This window comes from Helicoverpa armigera, chromosome 7 (genome assembly GCF_030705265.1).
Source record: "Helicoverpa armigera isolate CAAS_96S chromosome 7, ASM3070526v1, whole genome shotgun sequence".
Taxonomy (NCBI): domain Eukaryota; kingdom Metazoa; phylum Arthropoda; class Insecta; order Lepidoptera; family Noctuidae; genus Helicoverpa; species Helicoverpa armigera.
This window is the reverse complement of record NC_087126.1, coordinates 1436873-1458640: the sequence shown is the minus strand read 5'-3', so window position 1 is coordinate 1458640 and position 21768 is coordinate 1436873. Positions and strand designations below refer to the sequence as shown.

General features: G+C 35.7%; 1 protein-coding gene across 2 annotated transcripts in view; it reads left to right on the top strand.

Moving 5' to 3' along the window:
- The window catches only part of LOC110376086 (serum response factor homolog), a 208429-nt gene extending 192120 nt beyond the window's left edge, over positions 1–16309 (top strand). For both annotated transcript variants that reach the window (XM_049847618.2, XM_049847617.2), the window contains 4 exons: positions 12732–12859; positions 13213–13451; positions 13697–13868; positions 14324–16309. In XM_049847618.2, the coding sequence (XP_049703575.1) occupies positions 12732–12859; positions 13213–13451; positions 13697–13857 (528 nt within the window). In that variant the 3' untranslated portion in view covers positions 13858–13868; positions 14324–16309. The remainder of the gene's footprint in view (positions 1–12731; positions 12860–13212; positions 13452–13696; positions 13869–14323) is intronic.
- The last annotated feature ends 5459 nt before the right edge of the window (positions 16310–21768 follow it).

Here is a 21768-nt window from a genome sequence, read left to right as displayed (position 1 = left end):
CTTTCAAATCTGAAAATCTCACATACACCACTTTACAACTCCGCAGCTCCCTTTCTGTTACAATTTCAATCCTAAATAGGTTGTGCTTGTTATTATGTTATTAACATTAGAAATTACGACATCTCATTGTACTGTAATCGGTGGCCGGGACATGTTGCTGCACTCGATTCACTTTATTTCTATGCTAATTTAGAAATCGGAGTGGGGTTTCTTTTGTTTTTGTGTTGAGAGTTTTAGTATGCAGTTTTTTTTGAGAGAAAAATTGTGAAATATCGATAGTCATATTTTCGCTAAATTCAAACCCCAAAATTTATGATTTAATTATAGCAACTGTTGTTTAAATATTTAAAATCAGGATATTTAGAAGGTAAGGAGTAAAAGCAACCAAAATAAGTATTCACATGATTTTTAGTTGACTTTTGTTAAAAAAATCAGTTGTCTTGTATTCATAGTAAATAGGTCGCAATCTTGTTATCTTGCTTATTCTACCACATAAAAACTAAAAAAAGCTGGCCATTCCTTATTCATTGCTTACGAGTACATCAAAAAGCAACAACCACCCGCCCAAAAAAAAGCCATCACAATGAAAATAAATTCCGAGTTATTTTCTCATTTTCCCATATTTTCCTTTTCAACCTAAATATATGGCAGTAGATACAAAAATATAATCTAAACGGGACATCGGTTGACAGTGACAACTAACACACGTAAAGAGGGTACGTCATTTGAGGAACACGCAAGTTTTTCACCCCCGCAGAGGGTGAGTATGACACTCAAATAATAGACGTGTTTATTTGTGTATTTTTGCTCTTTTAGGGTCACGTTTTAATGTGTTAATAGGGTATTTTGAAAGTGTAAGATATAGATTTTCTTTAGTTATTTGTTTTAATTACTAGTTACGCTCGCTGCCCGTGAAAACTATTTACCTGGCGCACATAGATACAATCTATTAGGTAGCTCTTTTCAGTGAATGGTGTATCAAAAACAGAAAGATTTTTTGGTGGACTGTTTTGTGGATTTGAATTAAAGAAATTGCATTTATTTATCTCGGTTTTTTTTTAAGATTAGGTCTTTTCAAACGCAGCATTCACTATTTTGGTTATAGAGTATTAAGTACCAAAATCATTTGAGTATTTCCAGAGATTAACCCTTACCTATCTGAAAGCAAATTTCTGTCTGAACGCTGAAATGGAAGTTGTAACGGCTTAAAACTTCTCGGAGTAAATGGGTTTGATCAGAAGGCAAGGGTTTGGTTAGCACTTATTATAATGACCACAAGGTCTAATTTGATTATGATACCTAGACATAAAAATGCACCTATTTAATTATTTTGTAGTTAGCCTCTCTTATATTTTTTGTTTCATTGTGTTGGCAACATTTACTTTGTCTTTTCGTGATGTGTTTTTTAAAGATACCTAACATTTCTCCCCGAATACCATTGCATATTAAGAGTTTTAAGTTGAACTAAACATACAATTCTTAATCCTCCTATTAGTTAAATTCCAAACCAGCCAACGCTAAGTATGCCTCTCTATCAAAACTAGAAAAAACTGGTTCAAAAACCAGTCTACTAAAAATAGTAAAAATCTCCATTAAAACAAATGTAAAATACCAAGTAATTGGCACCAGCTCGTTTAAAATTCAGGTGTCCCGTCAGCCGTTATCTGCGTCGGCCGGGATCGAACCCGCACCCTTACAATGGACAGCCGTCAACACCTCGGCGACAGGCCTCGACAGTTTGCTCCTATTTGTCTTTTAGTAACACTTTATGTATTTTATATACTCGTCTTTGACCAATTCTGTAGGAGAAGGATTGATAGTGTAGATAAAGAAGTCTCTAATAACGCTACATGGAAGATAATATATTTATTTTCGAAAATATAATAATGCAAAAAATATAAAAGGAAGAACCTTAGCTAAGGTATATGAGTAGTTTTGTTATCAATCATCAGAAGTACCTATGTAATTCATTAAATCAATCTAAATGCTTTCGTATCAAATGCTTCAATTAATGCTATTGAAATGGGATAAATAGATTAAACGAAGACCAAAATGCAGATGGTTGTAATCCGCTTTGCATTGAACAGCTACTTTTGGATACTCAAAAAACCCAAATTCACCAACTACTTCCCAATAATCTACTTGAATTCTTAAACAACACAACCCATAAGTCCACTAATTCACACTATTGAACAAGGAAAACTGTAGAGACCCGTCATGTATAATTAAAGTAAATCGTACTATCGGGGATACTCCCGCTTGACCATCACTACGTTCCTTTACTTATTCATTAGAAAAAAAAAACACTTGTTGCACTTGCACTTTGCCCTAATGACTTAAAATAATAGATAGCATATATTATACATATATACCTTATTCATGATAAACGATATTATGCTTTATTAAATCTCTAAAGGGTTTACTTTGAATAGCGCCGTAAAAAAAAATCTGAAATATTGATTTGTTAAACATAGGCGTATTAGGTACATAAGGGTCTTATTATTACAATAAGTGCGCTATGTTTTTCCATGAAGGAGGACAAAAAATGTTGGAATGAATTATTAGAAATCTAAGATTTTAAACGCAAAAATTCACCAGTGGTCTCGGATTCGGAAAAGTCTTCGGTAGCAGGTACACTCGCTGGCACTATTCAAAGCGGAGTACACTGTAGGCCACAAATCCTCGGCTCGTTATTCAGATCTGTATCTTGTGCAGTTCTCCAAACAGAGTGGACACACGTAAGCCTTAGACTACATTAGATTACATCGCGCGCTGGACTGACACTTACTGAAAGTACTGGTCTACACTTCTGTAGGCTTTGAAAATGCGGATGCTTATGAAATACTTGTGTTATTTTTTTTTAATTTTATGTAAATACGCCAAGCATTATAATTGATGATGACAAAACCCCATTAAATTATTAGAGCTGCATTATTATGTTAAAGAACACTGTACCTATAGTTGTCAAATCAACAGTAAGTAATTTCTGAGATTAACAAGTTGAAAGAAACAAATCATTCCCTTCTTATAAACACGCATTAAAGTTATACCAAGGTATAACCATACATTTTCATCGATCTAAACTTGGATTAACTTTGAGTCCAAGTACCTAATATTCGTATAGTTTCTTTCATACTTCCCCAATTGAATTATCTTAGTCAAAAATCAATACAAACATTATGTAACCTCACCTAAACCACTCGGTAAGTTTAACCCCATGATCACAACAGCGGATTACTGCGAGTTAGTTTGTAGGAGATAACGCGGTTACGTCGCCACGTGTACCAGTTAATTGTGTTACAATCAGTTATACTGATGATGCTGTGTTTGGGTTAGGAGGCGATGTGCGAACTGGGATGGGCTGTGAATGTTGATGCTGTGTTGTAGTGTAGAAGAGGGAATTGAGTTTGTTTCGGTATTTCTTGTCAAGGACAGTCAGAAGATAGCCCTAGCGTTGTTATAATAACTTGACGTGTAAAAGTGATCTTCTATCCAACTTGCAAAATAAATGATTTCGTTAAAAATAAAACTATCAGAAAATAAACAGCGGAAATATCGTAGAGTAACGTATTAAAGTGTAGTTGTGTAGCTATTTGAAAGAAACTCATTATTGACGCTGATGATTTAAGATCAGATAAAAAAATGATATCAATTTTGTATATTCTTGTCGGAAAGCCAACCAATACTCCATTTGTATGCAGTAAAATGCTTGCAAGCTGGGAGCTAAAGAAACTCAGACTACGCTCAAAACTTATGACCCTATCTGTTCTTGTTCCAAACAACAGGGACATACCTGTTAGACTTAAGAACACTAAAATACACATACTTTGTCCATCTTTAAACCCACTTTCTATGTCCTCCCTTCAATCCCTTACTGCATGAGAGTGTATGAAAATAACATATACATGCACTTAACCAATTGTGCGTCGGCGGTAACATTAGCGCGATTGACACGAACACGGCCCTTGTTACTGCTATCGAGATGCGTATCAAACGCCTTTGGGCTACTGTTTTCGTATCTTCGGTGAAGAGTTAGTGGGTGCTGGATGTGGCAGTCTTGCGATGAAGTAATTATAAAACAAATGCAATCCTCCTGCCAACCATTATTTCATTAAAGAGATAAAAAGAAAAAAATGTTTCTAAAAATCTAATGTTTGTTGTAAATAGTGTACCTAATAGGTGAGAGCCATTTTCCATGGAATCTTGCAATGCTATAATGCCGATACTCATAAATTAGCAACGATTGCGTCGACACTATTTATAACTGCACTATAAAAAAAATTGTTTGTTTTTGTCATTTGACTGTATATCAAAGAATATGTTTGATATTTGAAGTGAAGAATAGTCTCTTTAACCTCTCTAATTCAATTTAAATATGATGCTCATAATCATTACCTAATACTCCAAATTATCCTCCAAGACAAATCTTCCATAACTGCATAAACTACACTATCAATTTAAATATGACCCAAATATTTATAACGCAACAAAAAACCCGTAGCCCCATCCAGTAACTTAAATCCTTGCGCCCGCTCCTTGGGTGTAAATGGGTGCATAATAAGCGACCATTCAAAATCAACCAGACGCATTCCGGCCGGTATAATAGGAATTCTTCACTATACACATGTTTGTTAGTCTGTATGTGTGTCGGACATTTGTATGGGGTCCTTGAATAATGATTTACAATGTATTCGGTGGAAATAACGCTCAGCTTTTCGTTGTTATCGCGAGATTTTTATCTTTTCTGTACTGTTTTGTATGAAAATCTGGTTTTTGAGTTGTTTTTTGGAGAAAAAGTTGGGTTTGCATGCAGGGGTGTTAATTGGTTCATAGCAACAGTAACAGAGCATAGGTTGTTTTAATAGTATAGTTCTTTAAAAAAATCTTGAAAGGTTTGCACAAATATTTACTAATTATATTGGTAAAAATTACTACCTATAGCGACAGAAGCAGTAGATAAAATAACTACCGAACACTAACCTCGACGAACCGTATCTCATTTCGATATAATTTACGAGCAACACTGTAATCTCATATTTCATTAATCACAATAATAATAACGGTAGCCAAATTATTCGGAACCTCATATTATTTCATTTATCATTCACACATTAAAACGACTTTTACAATAATTATCTTGAACTCTATAAATTACGAATTTAAAGTGACACAAAAATCATAGTGTAGTACAAATTCGTCTTATTACGAGCACCTGTATCGTATCGTATCGATATATCGAACACGATCGATACTGATACGATCTATCGATTGTCTCCGTACGGTGTAGTCTCAATTGGATCTTTTTAATTTGGTCATAATAAAGTAATATTTTTATAGTAATGGGTATGGATACTATGGTAAAGATCCTATTTCCGTATCGTGTTGTCTCTCAAAGCTATGGAAGTAACAGTACTACCTAAGTCTGTATTGATGAAAGTTGTCTTTCCTGATAATCAAAAGTGCAAGTTCGATACGTTAATTCAGTTAAAGCTGGGACGTCTACCATCGTTTAACAAATCTAACGTTATTTACAGCAACGTAAACACAGATAAAACGAAATTAGAATCTACTCAACAAATTCACAATTTGCGTAGGCGCATCATGTTAGATCTGTTTTTCTTCCGTTTACAATCAAACACAATCTATATGACGTCACTATGGTTTCCAGAAAATACTAAATCTAAACATGGTTATTTATATTGGAAGAGGAAATGCCATATTACTAAAACTGCTTCGAAAAAATATAGTGAAAAGAAAATTTATCACCGGATAAAATTTACGTATCCCAGACTCTCTATTTCCCGTGGTTTTACTTGATAAAAAATGAAATTACGCTCTTCCGAAATAGTTAAATATTGTACAGATCATTCTTCATTAGATTTTGATGTACTGTCACTACTGATGCTATGAAATAATATCAACCTACTACTTCATTTTAAAATATATTTAATTTTCTTTAGGTATCACTCGACTAATTGAGACATTCACCAATAACCACCCCATATAAAATCATAAACATAATAAAATCATATCACATCATATTCATGATGTACCTATTCAAGACTTCCCACAATATTGTATCGCATTACACTTAGGCATCAATAATTTTCTCGCCTATACCTCTAACGTTACTCATTAACCAAAAAACATACGATACAGTAACTATTCCTGATTCACACTCATTTAAAACACCTAATCAATTGCCCAAACCACATATTTACATACGTCACTTACTGACGTCAATTTGCAAAATATTTGCGTTAGTCAAATAAAAACGTACGTTACGGGAACATACCATGTATCACTTGCGTGCACCTGTGCATTCAATGTGGCGGTAATGGGGATTTTCGTACGCTTACAGTATTATATAGTTGTATGTACTTGGGGTGATTTATAACTTGTTTCCTGTAAGTGGATATGTTTTTTGGAACTGCGAATTTGGGTGGAATTTTGTACTTTAGATTTTGGATAATGAGGTTTTAATTTTTGTTGGTTTCAAGCGTTCTTAATGGTCAAAAATAACACATAATTACTATTTCTATAGAAAATGAATTCTTCTTAGTCCTTCCTATGCAGATGTGATATGTGTTTCTGATCTGTAAAAAAGGGAAAAGAATAAATAATTGTTTTGGATACGACGGCATCTACGCTATTCTGTAAATCTTATAAAACCCCTTTAAAAATATCAACTTTTCATATTACGGGAAATGGTTAGAAATACCTACCTCATGATTTCATGTATTAAATTGTATTGCAAAAAACAAAGTTGGCTTTTATGCTATGTTTAACCTCATAACTTCCTACTGAAATTCAGCTAGAATATACATTAGGGTGTCCCAAAAAAATCAAAATCATTTTTTTTTAACGCATACCCTCCTATTTTTTTCCTTTTGGTCCAAAACTATTATAAATAAAATTTTATGATGGTAGGACCACGGTAACCCGTGCCGACTTACATTTGAATGTATGTCATACTTGCTCTCTAAGACTAACGCGATCTAACTCGTCGATGTGCTTGTGATTTCTTGTTATTTAGTGATCGAATCATTATTTTCAAATAGCCAACATGTCACTAGACTTACGCAGTTATAAAAAGGGTATATTTTCAATTAGGGGACCTAAAGCATCAAATGACGGGCTCAAAACTTCCGTCTAATGGACAAGTTCTGGCAGTTTCATTGTACAACTAGCGACCCGCTCCGGCTTCGCAAGGAATAACAGTATTTCTCCGCTATTTAATGTTTGTTATTATAATGTAAACCTTCCTCTTTAATCACTCTATCTATTAGGGAAAACCGCATGAAAATCGGTTGCGTAGTTTTGAAGAATTAGGTAAGCTTACAACGGGACACGGGGACAGAAAAAGCGACTTTGTTGTATACTATGTACTTAGTGCTATTCGGGAAATTGATTTAATTGTGAATGAAAACGTAAATCTTACTATTCGCGAATGCATTATCTACTGGGAAAAGGCGCGTATTCCAACAAAATCTTTGCCTAATTGTGTGACGAAACTCGTCACCTTGTATCAAGTTTGGAGGGACAAAAGACACAAGACGTTTTTAAGCAACGCCATCACGACTTTTTCAGCAACTTACATATGTAATTTGTTTGATTTTGAGAATAAATCATCATGTCCCGAGCTTTTTCCCACTATGTTGGGGTCGGCTTCCAGTCTTGCCGGATTCAGCTGAGTACTAGAGTTTTACGAGGAGCGACTGCCTATCTGACTTCTCAACCCAGTTACCCAGCAACCCAATACCCTTTGATAAGACTAGTGTCAGACTTATTGGCTTCTGACTACCCGAAACGACTGTCCAAAATGTTAAATGACAGCCAGGAGAGCAGCCGGCCTACAGTTAGCGCGAGTTACAGAAAGCACGCGCTTCAGAGGAGCAAAGAGGAAATAACTCTTGAAAAACGATTGGATGTATCGTATTTCAGGGGTTATTTTGTCTTTGGTTATTTTTTTTTTTCAAAAGAAGTTCTTAACGGTACGTTGTATGACAAAATCACCTCTAACTTCATTTCAGTAAAAAACGAGTTCTTTGATCGATCGCCTTAAAATTAATGACAGTTTTCTACATGAATGTGTCCTACCTTCTAGTCAAATAATGCTTCGTATCAAGAAGCCAAAGTTTCAGCACTGAGAGTTAGTGAACGATGTGGCCGAAAGATCGGTGAAGTTCATGCAAGACTTTTATTGATTAATCACAGTAGATGAGGAACAAAAACAATTATTGTTAGGTACCGTCCTAGAACATCGGAAAATTTATCCTGACTGTAAAAAAAAACTACTTTGAAATGAAAATTTTAACAATGAAATTATTTTTCAATGTATATGAGAAGATAAAACATTATTTGGATGTATTCGAGGTTTATTTTTAGTAATAATAATTAAGATCTAAATTTCTCCATAGTAAGTCAGTACAAATTTTCATGTGAAAACTTTGGCATTAAGTCGGCACGGGTTACCACTGTCTGATCGAGATAATATTTATTATAGGAGATAATGAGGTCAAAACGAAAAAAATTAGAGGGTATGCGTACTTTAATTCGAGAAAAAAAAAATCCCCCTTATGTCTTGGGACACCCTAATATACATATATAACCTCCTCAGCTTTCATGGGTTGTTTCTGATTTCAACTGAAGTCGTAATTAAAGCAATGCATCTGTTAATCTTAATTATAATTACGTTGCAATTTAAGATACAGATCTCATTGTTGATATTCAAAACTGGGTTCTGGTGATTTATTGTAATTGCCCAATTAAATATCTGATCTTGTCAGACGGTTCTTAGAAACAATGGAAATCTGTAATACTTTGAATCAGAACTTTTATTTTTAATATATGGTTATCGAATTGATAAAAGTATAACTACAAATCCAAATTAAACATCCAAAAAGCAAAAAGTGAAATACAAGTTAACCATATTTTTTTATGAAATTTGGCTGTTGCTATTCAAAACTTTGTAACAGACAAAAAGAAGTCGGTTAAAATAGAACTTGCATAAAAAACATTCAAACATGTGCTTAATTATCCAAAATTGAAACTCATTTACCAAGAAAAAATCATTGGCTAATATTATTCATTTTATGTAATATAATTAAGTAGTGAGTAAGAAAATTTTGAAAGAAAGAAAACTTTATTTGTCAGAATGTAGTAAAAATATAAGTTTTATGGTAAATCGATTTGTTAATTATCCTGAATTATCAAACAAATTCTCTCCTATAAATTAGCAGCCCAAGATCTAACTAAGTGAACACAGCCAGTAAATGTACAGTTAGCACAATAATGAGGTAACTGTAGCATTGTGACGTCATGACTTGGTAAACAAACTGTAGCGTCCTAAAACGGCGCGCCGATTGTACCCGCGGACACTTAGCCACCCTACTGTAGCGTCAGCAGAATCAATGTAACCTTTTCTTGCTAAATGTAAATATGAAGAACTCGTGGCTTAGTAAAAACCGTTAAGCAGTTAAGCTTCGCTTGTCGTGGTCGGTCCGTGGATGGGTCACCATCTTTTAATGAAGAATAATTTGGCACTCATTATGGATAGAAGCTAGAAATTCTTACAGTCTTACCAACGGGAATTGGGTTGCACGGGACACTAGGTTCAGGAACTCTGACTGGCAGTTATTCCATGTAAAATACTGGTACTCAGCTGCATATAGTTAAACGATCAGCCGACCCCAATACATGTACCTAGTTGGGAAAACGCTATGCTGCTATTGACAAACTAAATCGTTAAAAAGAGGGAAAACATAAAAGAATTAACAGAAAAAAATAACGCCAATGTACCTTATAGTACTATCTGAAAGCATTATTCTCTCATACAGACCACTTTTACTGTCTGCACAATAGAGATTAAAATGTGCTTTATCTACACTCGTTCTAATTAATGAAAAACAACCTAGAAAAAAGCTTACAACAGCACACGCACATAATAAAAGGCAAACAACCAATGAATCTTTTTTCCCCACTGTACGGGCAAGTTATCAGATGCACAGAAGAAAGCCGAATGCGTTAAACGGTAGTTAGTTAAGCACAATTATTATTATTTAGTGCGTCGGCGAATAAAGGCGACGCCCACGCGGCTAGCTGAGCTAGACTAGTGTGGACACGCCCTTATTGTTTGCATAGAAGAAAGTTAATTTCTATTTATGTCTAATTTTAAGTGTGTGTATGCGTCTTTTATTACGCAATAAAATTTATTTTCTTTCCAATGTACTTTATAATACCAACTGAAAGCATTATTCCCATACTGCAATATACTAGTTCACGGTGTACACAATAGATATTAAAAGCCCTTTATCTATAGCCCTTCTAATTAATGAAAAACAACCTAGAAAAAAGCTTACAACAGCACACGCACATAATAAAAGGTAAACAACCAATGAATCTTTTTTCCCGGCCGTACGCAAGTTATCAGATGCACAGAAGAAAGCCGAATGCGTTAAACGGTAGTTAGTTAAGCACAATTATTATTATTTAGTGCGTCGGCGAATAAAGGCGACGCCCACGCGAGCTAGCTGAGCTAGACTAGTGTGGACACGCCCTTATTGTTTGCATAGAAGAAAGTTAATTTCTATTTATGTCTAATTTTAAGTGTGTGTATGCGTCTTTTATTACGCAATAAAATTTATTTTCTTTCTAATGTACTGTTTGTGTATGCCAGTTCATAGCGGAGATAATTTAAAATTTTCTTTAGAAATAAACAATACCTTCGTGAGTTCTTACTTTCCTGACGTGTTTATCTATAGTGTGAGTATAAAAATGCATAAATCAATACGTAGAAACAAATAAATTATAGGAGAATCTTTGAATAACAAAGTCAAATATGCTAGATTTCACTAAACCTGAAATATATAGGTACCTTTGTCACCATTTCATTGCCGAAATGAATACCACATTTTTTTTACTGAACACATTCTTTGAGCACTGTAAAATTAAAAATATACCTAACAGTAGGTTGAGCACAAACTCTACCTACAAAATCTAAAAAAAACTTGAAAAAAGCACAAATACATGGCGTATCCACACTAACCTAACCACAACAGTAACAACGATGTTATCGGCGCCCGCGCAGCCGTCCCTGGAAATCATCCTATGTAGGTATTTATTAACAATTGTGCTGCTTGATGCGAACGATACCAGCTAATTACTGCCGTGATTTATCTTTGTGACGTCACAAAGCCTTGTATGTACGTCTGTTCGTCTGTATGTATGTTTGTTTGTATGTGTGTCTGTGTATGACATCAATAGACTTTGAAGTTTCGGCTGAGTAATGGCGGCTACGATAGGTGGTTTTTTGTTAAAGTTTATGTGGATTTTATAAGGCTTGTAATATTATGTATTGTTGGTGGGCATTACTACGGCAAAATAAAAATATCTTTGTTAATAATATAACTTGGGGTCTTAAAGTTAGAGGCAGTTTGCAAGAAAGTTATAGTAGCTTTGGATGATCATTCACGTTCAATACCTTTCTTGAAACTCTAGACGATCCACAGAATGATGATACATGATACAGATGATACATAGTAAAAAAAAACACACCAAAAACTCCGAAAAACATCTTCGTCACTTAACACCATACCACTTAAGTTCACTCGTCTGATAAGCAGTATAACGCTGTAAGTGTCTACAAACGTTTTTACACTCCACAGCTAAACGCTGTAAGTGCAGAGTTTCAGTAGCACCTGTGTCGGATTTAGAGTGCGCCAAGTAACTTGAGAGGAAAACTTAAATAAACCTGAGGAAATTATGACGTGAGCCAAATTGAGATTTTTACTCTAACTTAGCTGGGAAAGTTGGGCCTTGAATATTTTACTTGGAAGATGGGACAGATACATAATATGTATGTAAGTTGATGTGGTCAAGCCAAAATCAGTACATAGTATAAAACAGTCAACTTCTCTGTCCCTATATACCTATGTATGCTTAAATCTTTAAAACTACGAAACGGATTTTGATGCGGTTTCGAATTCGAGGCGGGTCGCTAGTAACTTAAAGATCAGCAAAAATTTTTATTCTGATAACATTCAACCACGGCTGAAACTGGACACCAACTTTGTAAACGCTATTCGTTGACCAATAATTTCATCTTTCCCTTTCCATTAAAATCCAATCCCACTTGTCATTAAGTATTTAGAGAACAACATTTATTGATAAAACCATTTCGGTAATGACACGCAATTTGTCAAGTAAATTTTCTTCGCGATCCATTTCATGATAAGAGACAGACTTTCTTTTATTCGGGAACTGCACACAGGCAGGTAATTCAGTAATCAATATGCAGATTAAACTGTACAACAATAATAGTACTTCGGCAGGTACTTGAGTTTTGATAAATAGTGTGAAAGCAACTTACACCTCAAATTACACGGTCACTTGAAGAGGGTTATGACTCAATATGCCTTGCGTGAGGAGTTTACTGCAGCTTAAATCACGTTTTCATTCAAGCAAACACAAAAGTGGACGATTCTTTTTGCAATGTGTCATCCATTTAACCAAAATATTTATCTCTATGACTCTTCAATTATTATTTATCTGATTGTTTGATCATTGGGTCATCTTAGGAGTCCGAACTGCCTCTAAGAAGGTTTGAAGTAGTCCTATGTTAATCAGATTGCACGTTAAAAACGTGTACTGCACTCAACACTACAATTTTTCAGTCAGCTTTCTATGACAATAAATTACCCAGTCTCTAAACTTACAACCCTTGTTCCCAGGATGAGCCAGCATCATCAGGTGACAGCGGGGACGAGAGCGGCAGTGAACCGGAGTCGCCCAGTGAGAAGCTACTGCAAGTCCACAAGCAGGAGTGGTGCGATCCCAATGAACGAGATGTCAAACCGAGGTGAGAGACTTCTACCAACGTAGAAACCCTAATGACTTAGGATATTGTCGCAAACTTGGAATGAAAGAATATATACAATTATTAGCCAAAATATCTTGGAAAAGAAGGGCTTTCTATTCTTAAAGTATAACCTATTACGTCTTTTCATTTAATTATGAGGTTAATGGTATTAAGTTAGTCCACCACTTTAAAAATCGTGGACTATAGCCAAGAAAAAACTAAATGGCAGATGGCCAAATATTGTGCACGCAGGTTTAACGGCTGCAAGCTAATCTCTTATTTCGTAGAATAGCTTTATAGCAATATGTCATGACAATATATCCCCAACACTAAACACCCATTCTTCCTTTCAGAGAATCTCACAACGACCCACTAGCATCCACATCTTCAACGACTCAAGAAGCCGACAGCAGCAAGCCTTCGCTGCCGAAACTCTTGCCCAAGCTAGAGATGCCGGGGGGAGCCATGCTGTACCACTCAGGAGTTCTGGCTGGGCTCGATGGCATCGGCAATAATCTGGGGCTAGGGAACTTGGCTATGGGGTATCCGCATGGATTTATATTGGGACTTGCTAATCAGGGGCAGGAGGGTGGTGAGTGTAGTTTACTATTTTTTTTATTGTAATACGTATAATCATCGGCAAGGATATTGAGCCCTGACCTTCATCTGCGAAGAAGTGATTTTTTGGTTTATTGCCATAAGTGTACGGTGCGCAAAGCGATCCCCACTTTTCCGCCGAGAGCACTTATCCGTGCCGATAATTATACTATGTAGAAACCTACCACATATTTTCATTCGATTTGCGATCTTATTTAATAATCCTTTTCTATCACCTAGCATCATCATCAAGCCAGCCGCAATTCATCACGATCCCGTTGTCCATGGCCATGGCAGCCGCAGCGGGCGCGCCCACAGCCACCGTCACCAACGGCTGCGGAGCGAGCGCGTCCAGTGACGACAGCAGTGAGCTACAAGACTTGAGCACTGGAAGGAAGTGACGCTGAGCAAGGTGAGGATATATACAAGTAGTTATTGCTATATACCTAGCATCATCATCATGGCTATGGCAGCCGCAGCGGGCGCGCCCACCGCCACCGTCACAAGCAGTTTGAAAATGGCCTCAAAGGTAACAAACATAAATCTTGGTAAAAACTGGGTAGTCAATTGTTTTAATTTTTTTGATGATATCTGCAGAAACTGTAAATGTTTTGTTTTTTTTTAATGCTTTATGTATTATGTATTGGTTTAAAAAGGAACGGAAAATGCATTTTTCCACTTCAATAAAAATGTCTACGAATAATACATTGTAATGTATAAAAAACAGTGTATAATATAAAACTTTGGAGTTCTGACACATCGCTTTCTTCGTGTGTCATTTAGTTGAAATAATGAGGTGACAAGAATTTTACAGGAATAAAATCTCATACTCATACAGAAAATTAATGGATCCATATCTTGTTTCAGAACAATCGCGCAAATGCTGGAGATCGTTATGTATCAATATAATCTTATGAAAAATTTAAAATAAAAAATGTATGTACCAAAGTTAATATTTGGACTTCTAGAAATAACAGGCTATCTAGACTTGTTTATAGGTAGTAAGACTTATTCAAAAATATCACATTATATTTCATACATGTCATTATGTAAAGCCATAAGGCCTTGTTCAAATTGTAAGCGGAAAGCGATTTCATTCATATTTTGTGATAGAAATTTTCATCATTCTTAATAATGTTATTTGTGAAAAGCATATCTAAAACCGTATGCGGTAATGATATTAGTATTGTATAAAATACGCTTTTGTAAATTAATATTGTACTCTATATATCTGATAATCTCTATACTGCAGAGAAAAATTCACAAGAAATAAACTTTTCATTTAAATGTTGAAAACCCGACTGAATTCACGAAAGGAACTTAGCAATCAATGCAGTAAGTGCCTCTTATATCTACAATGTTATTTTCGTTTCTACCATCTCGTTTAGTTCAGGACTTTGGCAAAACATGTTTATTTTACTTGATGAGGTTCCTTAAGATATGACTAACTGTACAAATAAAAATATTTGTTCACTTACGGCACTTTCGCTGGCTTGCAACGTGGTCGTAAATCAAAAAGAAAAATGGTGATGGAAATTTTTAAATTTATCGAATCTAGCTTACTTTTCAATGCAAGTCCTTGCCAATTATAAGTCACTTTTCTCAAAAGTGAATCTTTAAGTGACTGCGGTCATTAAAATTGTTTATTGTATTAAAAGTGAAAACACTTAATTTATTGTATTTAAGTATGTAGATATTAATATTGTTTGTATGGAAAAAATAACAAAGAAACATGCGTATTTTTGTACCAAACATTAATACTTAATTAAATAACTTGAAGTTTAGCGTAACATTGATACACTCGTTTAAAACGCATTTTAAATATAATGTGAGTTCTACCGTATTTTAGTTTTATTGTCTTTATCACTTTTTATTTGTTTAGTTTTAATTAAATTTATACGGAAGCGGGTTGTTTTTTTTTCATTTGGAAAAAATCCATACCATGGATTTTTAAAAGCATTGAGACTTACCTAAGTAGGTAATCAGTAAGTTTATATTCACGCTTTAAAAGTACTGCGTTCGTACACTAAGCGGACTTAAATATAAAATGCTTCATTATGTTAAAAATTATGTTATATACCTAAGTTGTCTTTGTAATTTACTAACCCGCTTCCGCTACCTCGTAAGCGCTCGCTGTCTGTATGACCGCGGGTCTATCGTCACTATTATTGAAGCATTTATTATTATTTGGTTTACTTTCCAGTATTTTAGTTTTTCCCCAGTCTAATAGATCACAGGATTATATTATAAGAACCTCCTCCTTATTTGGTAGTTGGTTAAAAATCAAATAAGTAAACACGTAAGCATATTAAGTTTTATAATTCTCAAAAACTACGATTTTTTTCTAAATAATAAATTAAAAATTGAAAATGCAAGAAAATAGATATATTTTTCGGACTGCCAAAAATTATCTTAAGGCTAAAAGTATTATACATTATCACAGTATTATACAAAGCTAGTCAAGGTTAATGCAATACTATTCTTGCACTCATTTTCTTGCATGTAACATATTTTTTCAGATTTGTTTGGCTCTTTTATGATGACAAAATGTAAATAAAATCAAATTAACAAGAAATACCATTTATCAGAATCAATTATTTTCCGATATAATTATTAAATATTTGGCCAAACTGATATTATTATTGAGAAAATATCCTAACATTTTTTGTTTTCGTAATTTAGATTTACATAATTTATGTATTTCGGCCATTATAATATTTCTTTGTAGCCTGTGATCTATAGACAATAATATCTGTACATCGATCAAGTCTATAACAATTGTAACAGTTTTTTTCTTATCGTAATAAATGTTCCTTTCGTTTCGATTTTTTATAATAAAAGTAATTAAAAATTGTTTTGTGTTTTATTGACCTTTGTTCTCCCTACTGTGATAATATAAAAAGTAAAAAAATAACCTTACTAGGTAGTCACAGATTAATTCAGGAACCCACTACAAGATTAAAATATTAATTACTAGCTTACAGTACATTAAATTAAACCATAACCATTACGATAATCCACCATGACATCGAGAACACTTATCGATTGAAACGCTACAATAAAATAGAGACACACTTCATCAGTAAACGCGCAAAAAATCGATTAATCATAACCAATCCGCGCAATGGTAAAAAATAAACATATAAAACTTAATAGCGGATTCAATTGTAAAAACTGTGAGGTATCAAAAAAAACTGAAAAGCAACCAGTTTTAAAGGAACTCTCTAAATGTACTAGACATTAAAAACTCTTTGAATACTACAATGAAGGTTCGTATCTACAGGTCTAGTAATACTGGTCGAAAATATTCGGCATACTTATTCACCATCAACAATTATTATTCGGTATTTAATAACATAGTGAGTGATTGCTGATTGGCTCCCATTCAACCAATCGGCTTATTCGATTCGCAATGAATATGCCTTTCGATACTATGAAATAATGGAGAGGCGAAAAAACTGCAAACGCCTATTTTATTACCTATGTATTTTATTGTTTGCAACCCGGTTTTGGGATGGCTGTCGCACGGTAGAAGAAATGTTATTTTTAAATATTTGATGGCATTCGTTAATGTTGTGAATTAATACTGTAATATGCTGCGGGTTGTTCGAAAGAGATACTGCGGCCCTGGTACATAAAAGGCCTATGACGGAACACGACGGTTTTTAGTCAGTAAGAGTCTGACACTCCCTCTCCGCTGCTAACCCACAGCGGGAGGGGTCATTTGATGATTTTTGACGTCGGAAAAAAAAAATACTGTAATATACTTATCGATATTTGTATTATATTCACAGTCAGTGATTCATTGCAGAAGTTGTATCCAGTCGAACAGTAGCAGGTACTTCTTTTAATATTGGACAGCTTAAATGGAAGATCCTACCTCTACATTTCTAAAATAAGAATACTTACATCATAAAAATAAGCAATTAATTATTTATTAATATAATCAACAGTTTAATTCCGAAAAAATAATTATTAAATGAAACTTATAAAAAAAATACTCTATGTAAAGTCTCGATGTGTCAATTACAAAGTTGAGTTTTCCCGTTAAGGATTTTTTCCACGCAATTCAATACCAACAGAAACTGAGACCACGACAGAAACCAATCCCAAATCAATTTACGAAAACTTGTCGCATCCATAGGATTTAGGAGTAAAAAATTGTACTATATTTTATATCCTCGTCTAGCCCTTTAAACACAAATCTAATTTCTAACTACAACGGCGTCTCCACACCATTTATGTGCGCATTTGACAAGTTCCCAATATGGCGCGCGTTAATATTCAAGTCTTATGGATCAGAAGCGGTATTAATTAAAGAAAGAACAAGTAGCACACAACACCAGTTTTAATCTCTTACAAACAATTTAATTTGAATAAAGAAAAGCAACAATTACATCAACTACTCTTAAACTACTGCTAAAGTACGTAAATCGATACAAAACGATACAGCGAAACGTCCGTTGCATCCGAAAGCTAAGCAACGAATGACCCGAGTCCCACATGCGCGACGCCTTTTATACCCTTCCTCTTGTTTCGAATTTGTGGGTAGGAGAAATATTTAACACGGCCGTTCCTGATTGCGTGGCGTCCTCGACCGCGGCATTTCTCCCATTTGCATCAGATCCTTGCTCATCCGTCACAACCTGGCTTTCATCATTATGTTGATCGTCGCCAATCTCTGAAACATTACAACACACGAGTAACAAAATGACGTAACCACTACGGTTTGAAGCTTATTCAACATGAAACAACTTGTAGGTTACGGTCAACAAAGGTCAATGTCCCAGGCACAAGCGTGCACTCAAGTGCCAGTAACAAGGACCAGAAAGGAGTAATGATTTAAAGTTGAAACAGCTTGAAACCCAAGAGAACATTCAATGCATAACTACAGACAGAATCCGGACTTCCGTCAGTCGTTATACATTGTCAATGACAGAGGCCCTGACGTTTGCTTGTCGATTTACAAACACATAGAAGAGGCCCTAACGTTTGCGTACTATGAGTTTGTAACAAATTACACGCTTCGCGTCATGAGACAGAGGCCCTAACGTTTGCATGTCCCTTCGTATGACCGCGATCGTGAAACAGAGCAGAGGCCCTAACGTTTGCATGCTCCAAACCGGTAAGTCAACAGAACCAGCAGGAACACCGGCTCAGCAGTGCTCGTGCCGCGACGAGTAGCACCGGAACAGCAGCGTTCGTGCCGCGACCAAGAGCACCGGCAAAGCGACGCTCGTGCCGCATTCAGCAGCACCGGCACAGCAACGCTTGTGCCGCGACCAGGAGCACCGGCACAGCGGCGCTCGTGCAGCAATCAGCAGCACCGACACAGCAACGCTTGCGCCGCGATCAGGAGCACCGGCACAGCGGCGCTAGTGCCGCATTCAGCAGCACCGGCACAGCAACGCTTGTGCCGCGACCAGGAGCACCGGCACAGCAGCGCTCGTGCCGCGACCAAGAGCACCGGCACAGCAACGCTAGTGCCACGACACGGCCGCTACACATTCTCACATTCTCGTATACAACTCTGCAAACAAGCACTGACGACATACATTTCGTTCGGCCACTTCTGACCATCAAAATCTGGAAAGCTTTTCGCTCTCAAAGAAATAAATTCAACTTTGAAACTACGTCTCAGAAATATCATTATTACTAATCATGTGTCAGCAATGCTCAAAACACAACTACCATTACGGTTTGATAAGTTACGTGTAGTTAACTTCACTTCAGCTTTTTGCTACACAGAATACTCATAGGTGACAATACCAATGGTTGGTACAATTATTACACATTTTTCCACTTAATACTCCTAACAGCATAATTACTTCCGATGTGTAATCAAAACAATAAAACAGATCACCTGACCTCAATGCATGATATACCAGGTCTACTATCCACTAGCTTTCCGGAGTTCCTTTTGGACCGGAGCTCATTTTGTATAACACATTTTTGTAAAAACAACAAAAAGCAAAAAAAAACAACCTGTTGGTTATTGGCGCTGGCACCTGAGAATCGAACTCAAGTTCTCATACCCTTTCGGTACGTTTTTAATCAATAAGCCACCAAGACGGATTACAAGTCATGTATTACATAAAGGCTAAATAAAACCGGATTGATCTCACCATTTACGTAGAGGTAGGTACATTACAGGATACTTCCCGTAACATCTCGAGCATTGTAGGAGCAAGGCATGTTGTTCACGGACACCACAGCAATACATAGGCAGAAACTCATTCCACCAGAAGCACATGAGAGCCCCTACAGCATCGGCATACTAAGCCCAAGCTATTCTCGACTTATTCCACCGTCATATCCACTTAATAAAAGTGCACATGAATATAAACTCATTAGCAACCGTGGTCACACCAGAACTTCGCTCACAGTCACGTGTCGACACGACTGGGAGCGACGACAGTAACTGCTTAGTTGGATGCAACGGACTATCGCTACTAGAAGTCATGGGAAATCTACGTTTGATCACTTCTAAACTTGTAGAATTTGATCAAGGGCGGCGTTATGTGAACCGTGACGATGATAACGAGACTGATCAACACAGAACTCACTTTTAACCTAATCGAATCAGATGGCAAAAACGGCTAGAAACGCGTGGCAATCCCACTTCTGATCTTATGGATCAGAAGCGGTATTAATTAAAGAAAGAACAAGTAGCACACAACACCAGTTTTAATCTCTTACAAACAATTTAATTTGAATAAAGAAAAGCAACAATTACATCAACTACTCTTAAACTACTGCTAAAGTACGTAAATCGATACAAAACGATACAGCGAAACGTCCGTTGCATCCGAAAGCTAAGCAACGAATGACCCGAGTCCCACATGCGCGACGCCTTTTATACCCTTCCTCTTGTTTCGAATTTGTGGGTAGGAGAAATATTTAACACAAGTGTACAGCCACAGCTGAACATGTGTGCGCCTGTTAATCACTACCACCAATGAACTGGGCAGAAAAACTTAGCTTTAACATATGTTTATTTATCTAGGTTTGTTAATTAAGTCGGTTAGAGCTAATTAATTGTGTAAAACCTACATGTATGTAGCAGAATTTAAAAATTTAAATATCAATAACATTGAAGATGTGTAAAGCCTATACGGTACATTGTGTATCTATATGTACATCTTTATGCACAAACTTTGACTATCTGAGAAAAAGATCTTACTGGTGTCTATTTTCGCTTCCTATTCTGAAGACATTTTCTTCTCAAGTATTCAAATTATTATCGTACCAAATAATGTCTGAAGCCGGTTTTCTGTAACTCTCCTTAGTTACTATACTATTTCAAAAGTTGATAAAGTATTTGTAGACAAACAATACCTTTAGGTACTTGTTCATAAATATCGTAGGAAACTGCCATCGGCCGTCCAGCTTATATTTTTTAAATAAAATGTAATAAACGCGAATATCGTGGTTACCCCGAGATTACAGAGTCCGTATTTCTAACATGTGTATGGGTTCAAAGCCTGACAAGTACCAAATGCGGTTCTGCCGAAGTCATATAATAACTTCTTATGTTACGCGAGGTGCAAAGGAAATTGATGAGAATTGCAACGGCTCGAAATCGGTCCTCAATGATCAATATCATTCATAACAAATACTTATGAAAACTCAGCTAAGATCCTTAATGTTATTCAATTTTGGAAGCGTGATACGGCCAGTTTTAGCATAGGGCTTCTATTAACCTACATGACAAAAAAGTGCCTACTATTTTGTTAAGCTATACGATGCTCTACCATTAGCTCAGCAACAAATTATCATACCAGAACGAACTAACACCATTACTTTTAGTTTAACATTTCATTAAGGCATTTACTGGCTTTCTTTCAGCAAATTATTCCACAAACAAACAAAATGGATAGGCTACACATAGAATGGCAAATAACCGTCGTTGCGAAGCACTAATTGAATACTTCGAACCATTGTCATTAGTTATCGACACTTTAGTGTCGGTATTTTTAAATGGACAAACGGCTAGAGAGAAAAATGTACAGAGATACATTACTTCCACGTTCTTTGTAGGAAAAACGATGTTTCAGCTGCTACAATACATTTAAATTGATATAAAAAATATAGTCTGATTGTTACATTATTATAACAGACATCTGGCATGAAGAATGGATTTAATTGAAAATGGGCGGGGTAGGTTAACTTACTAATAACATCCACATAGACACAGCTCGCTTATTTAATTTGGAACTTTTGGCCCAGATGAACAATAGAATGATTTATAAGTAAAGACCAGATAAATTCGCGAGAATTATAAAGACGTAATCATTCCTTTCAAAAAATTC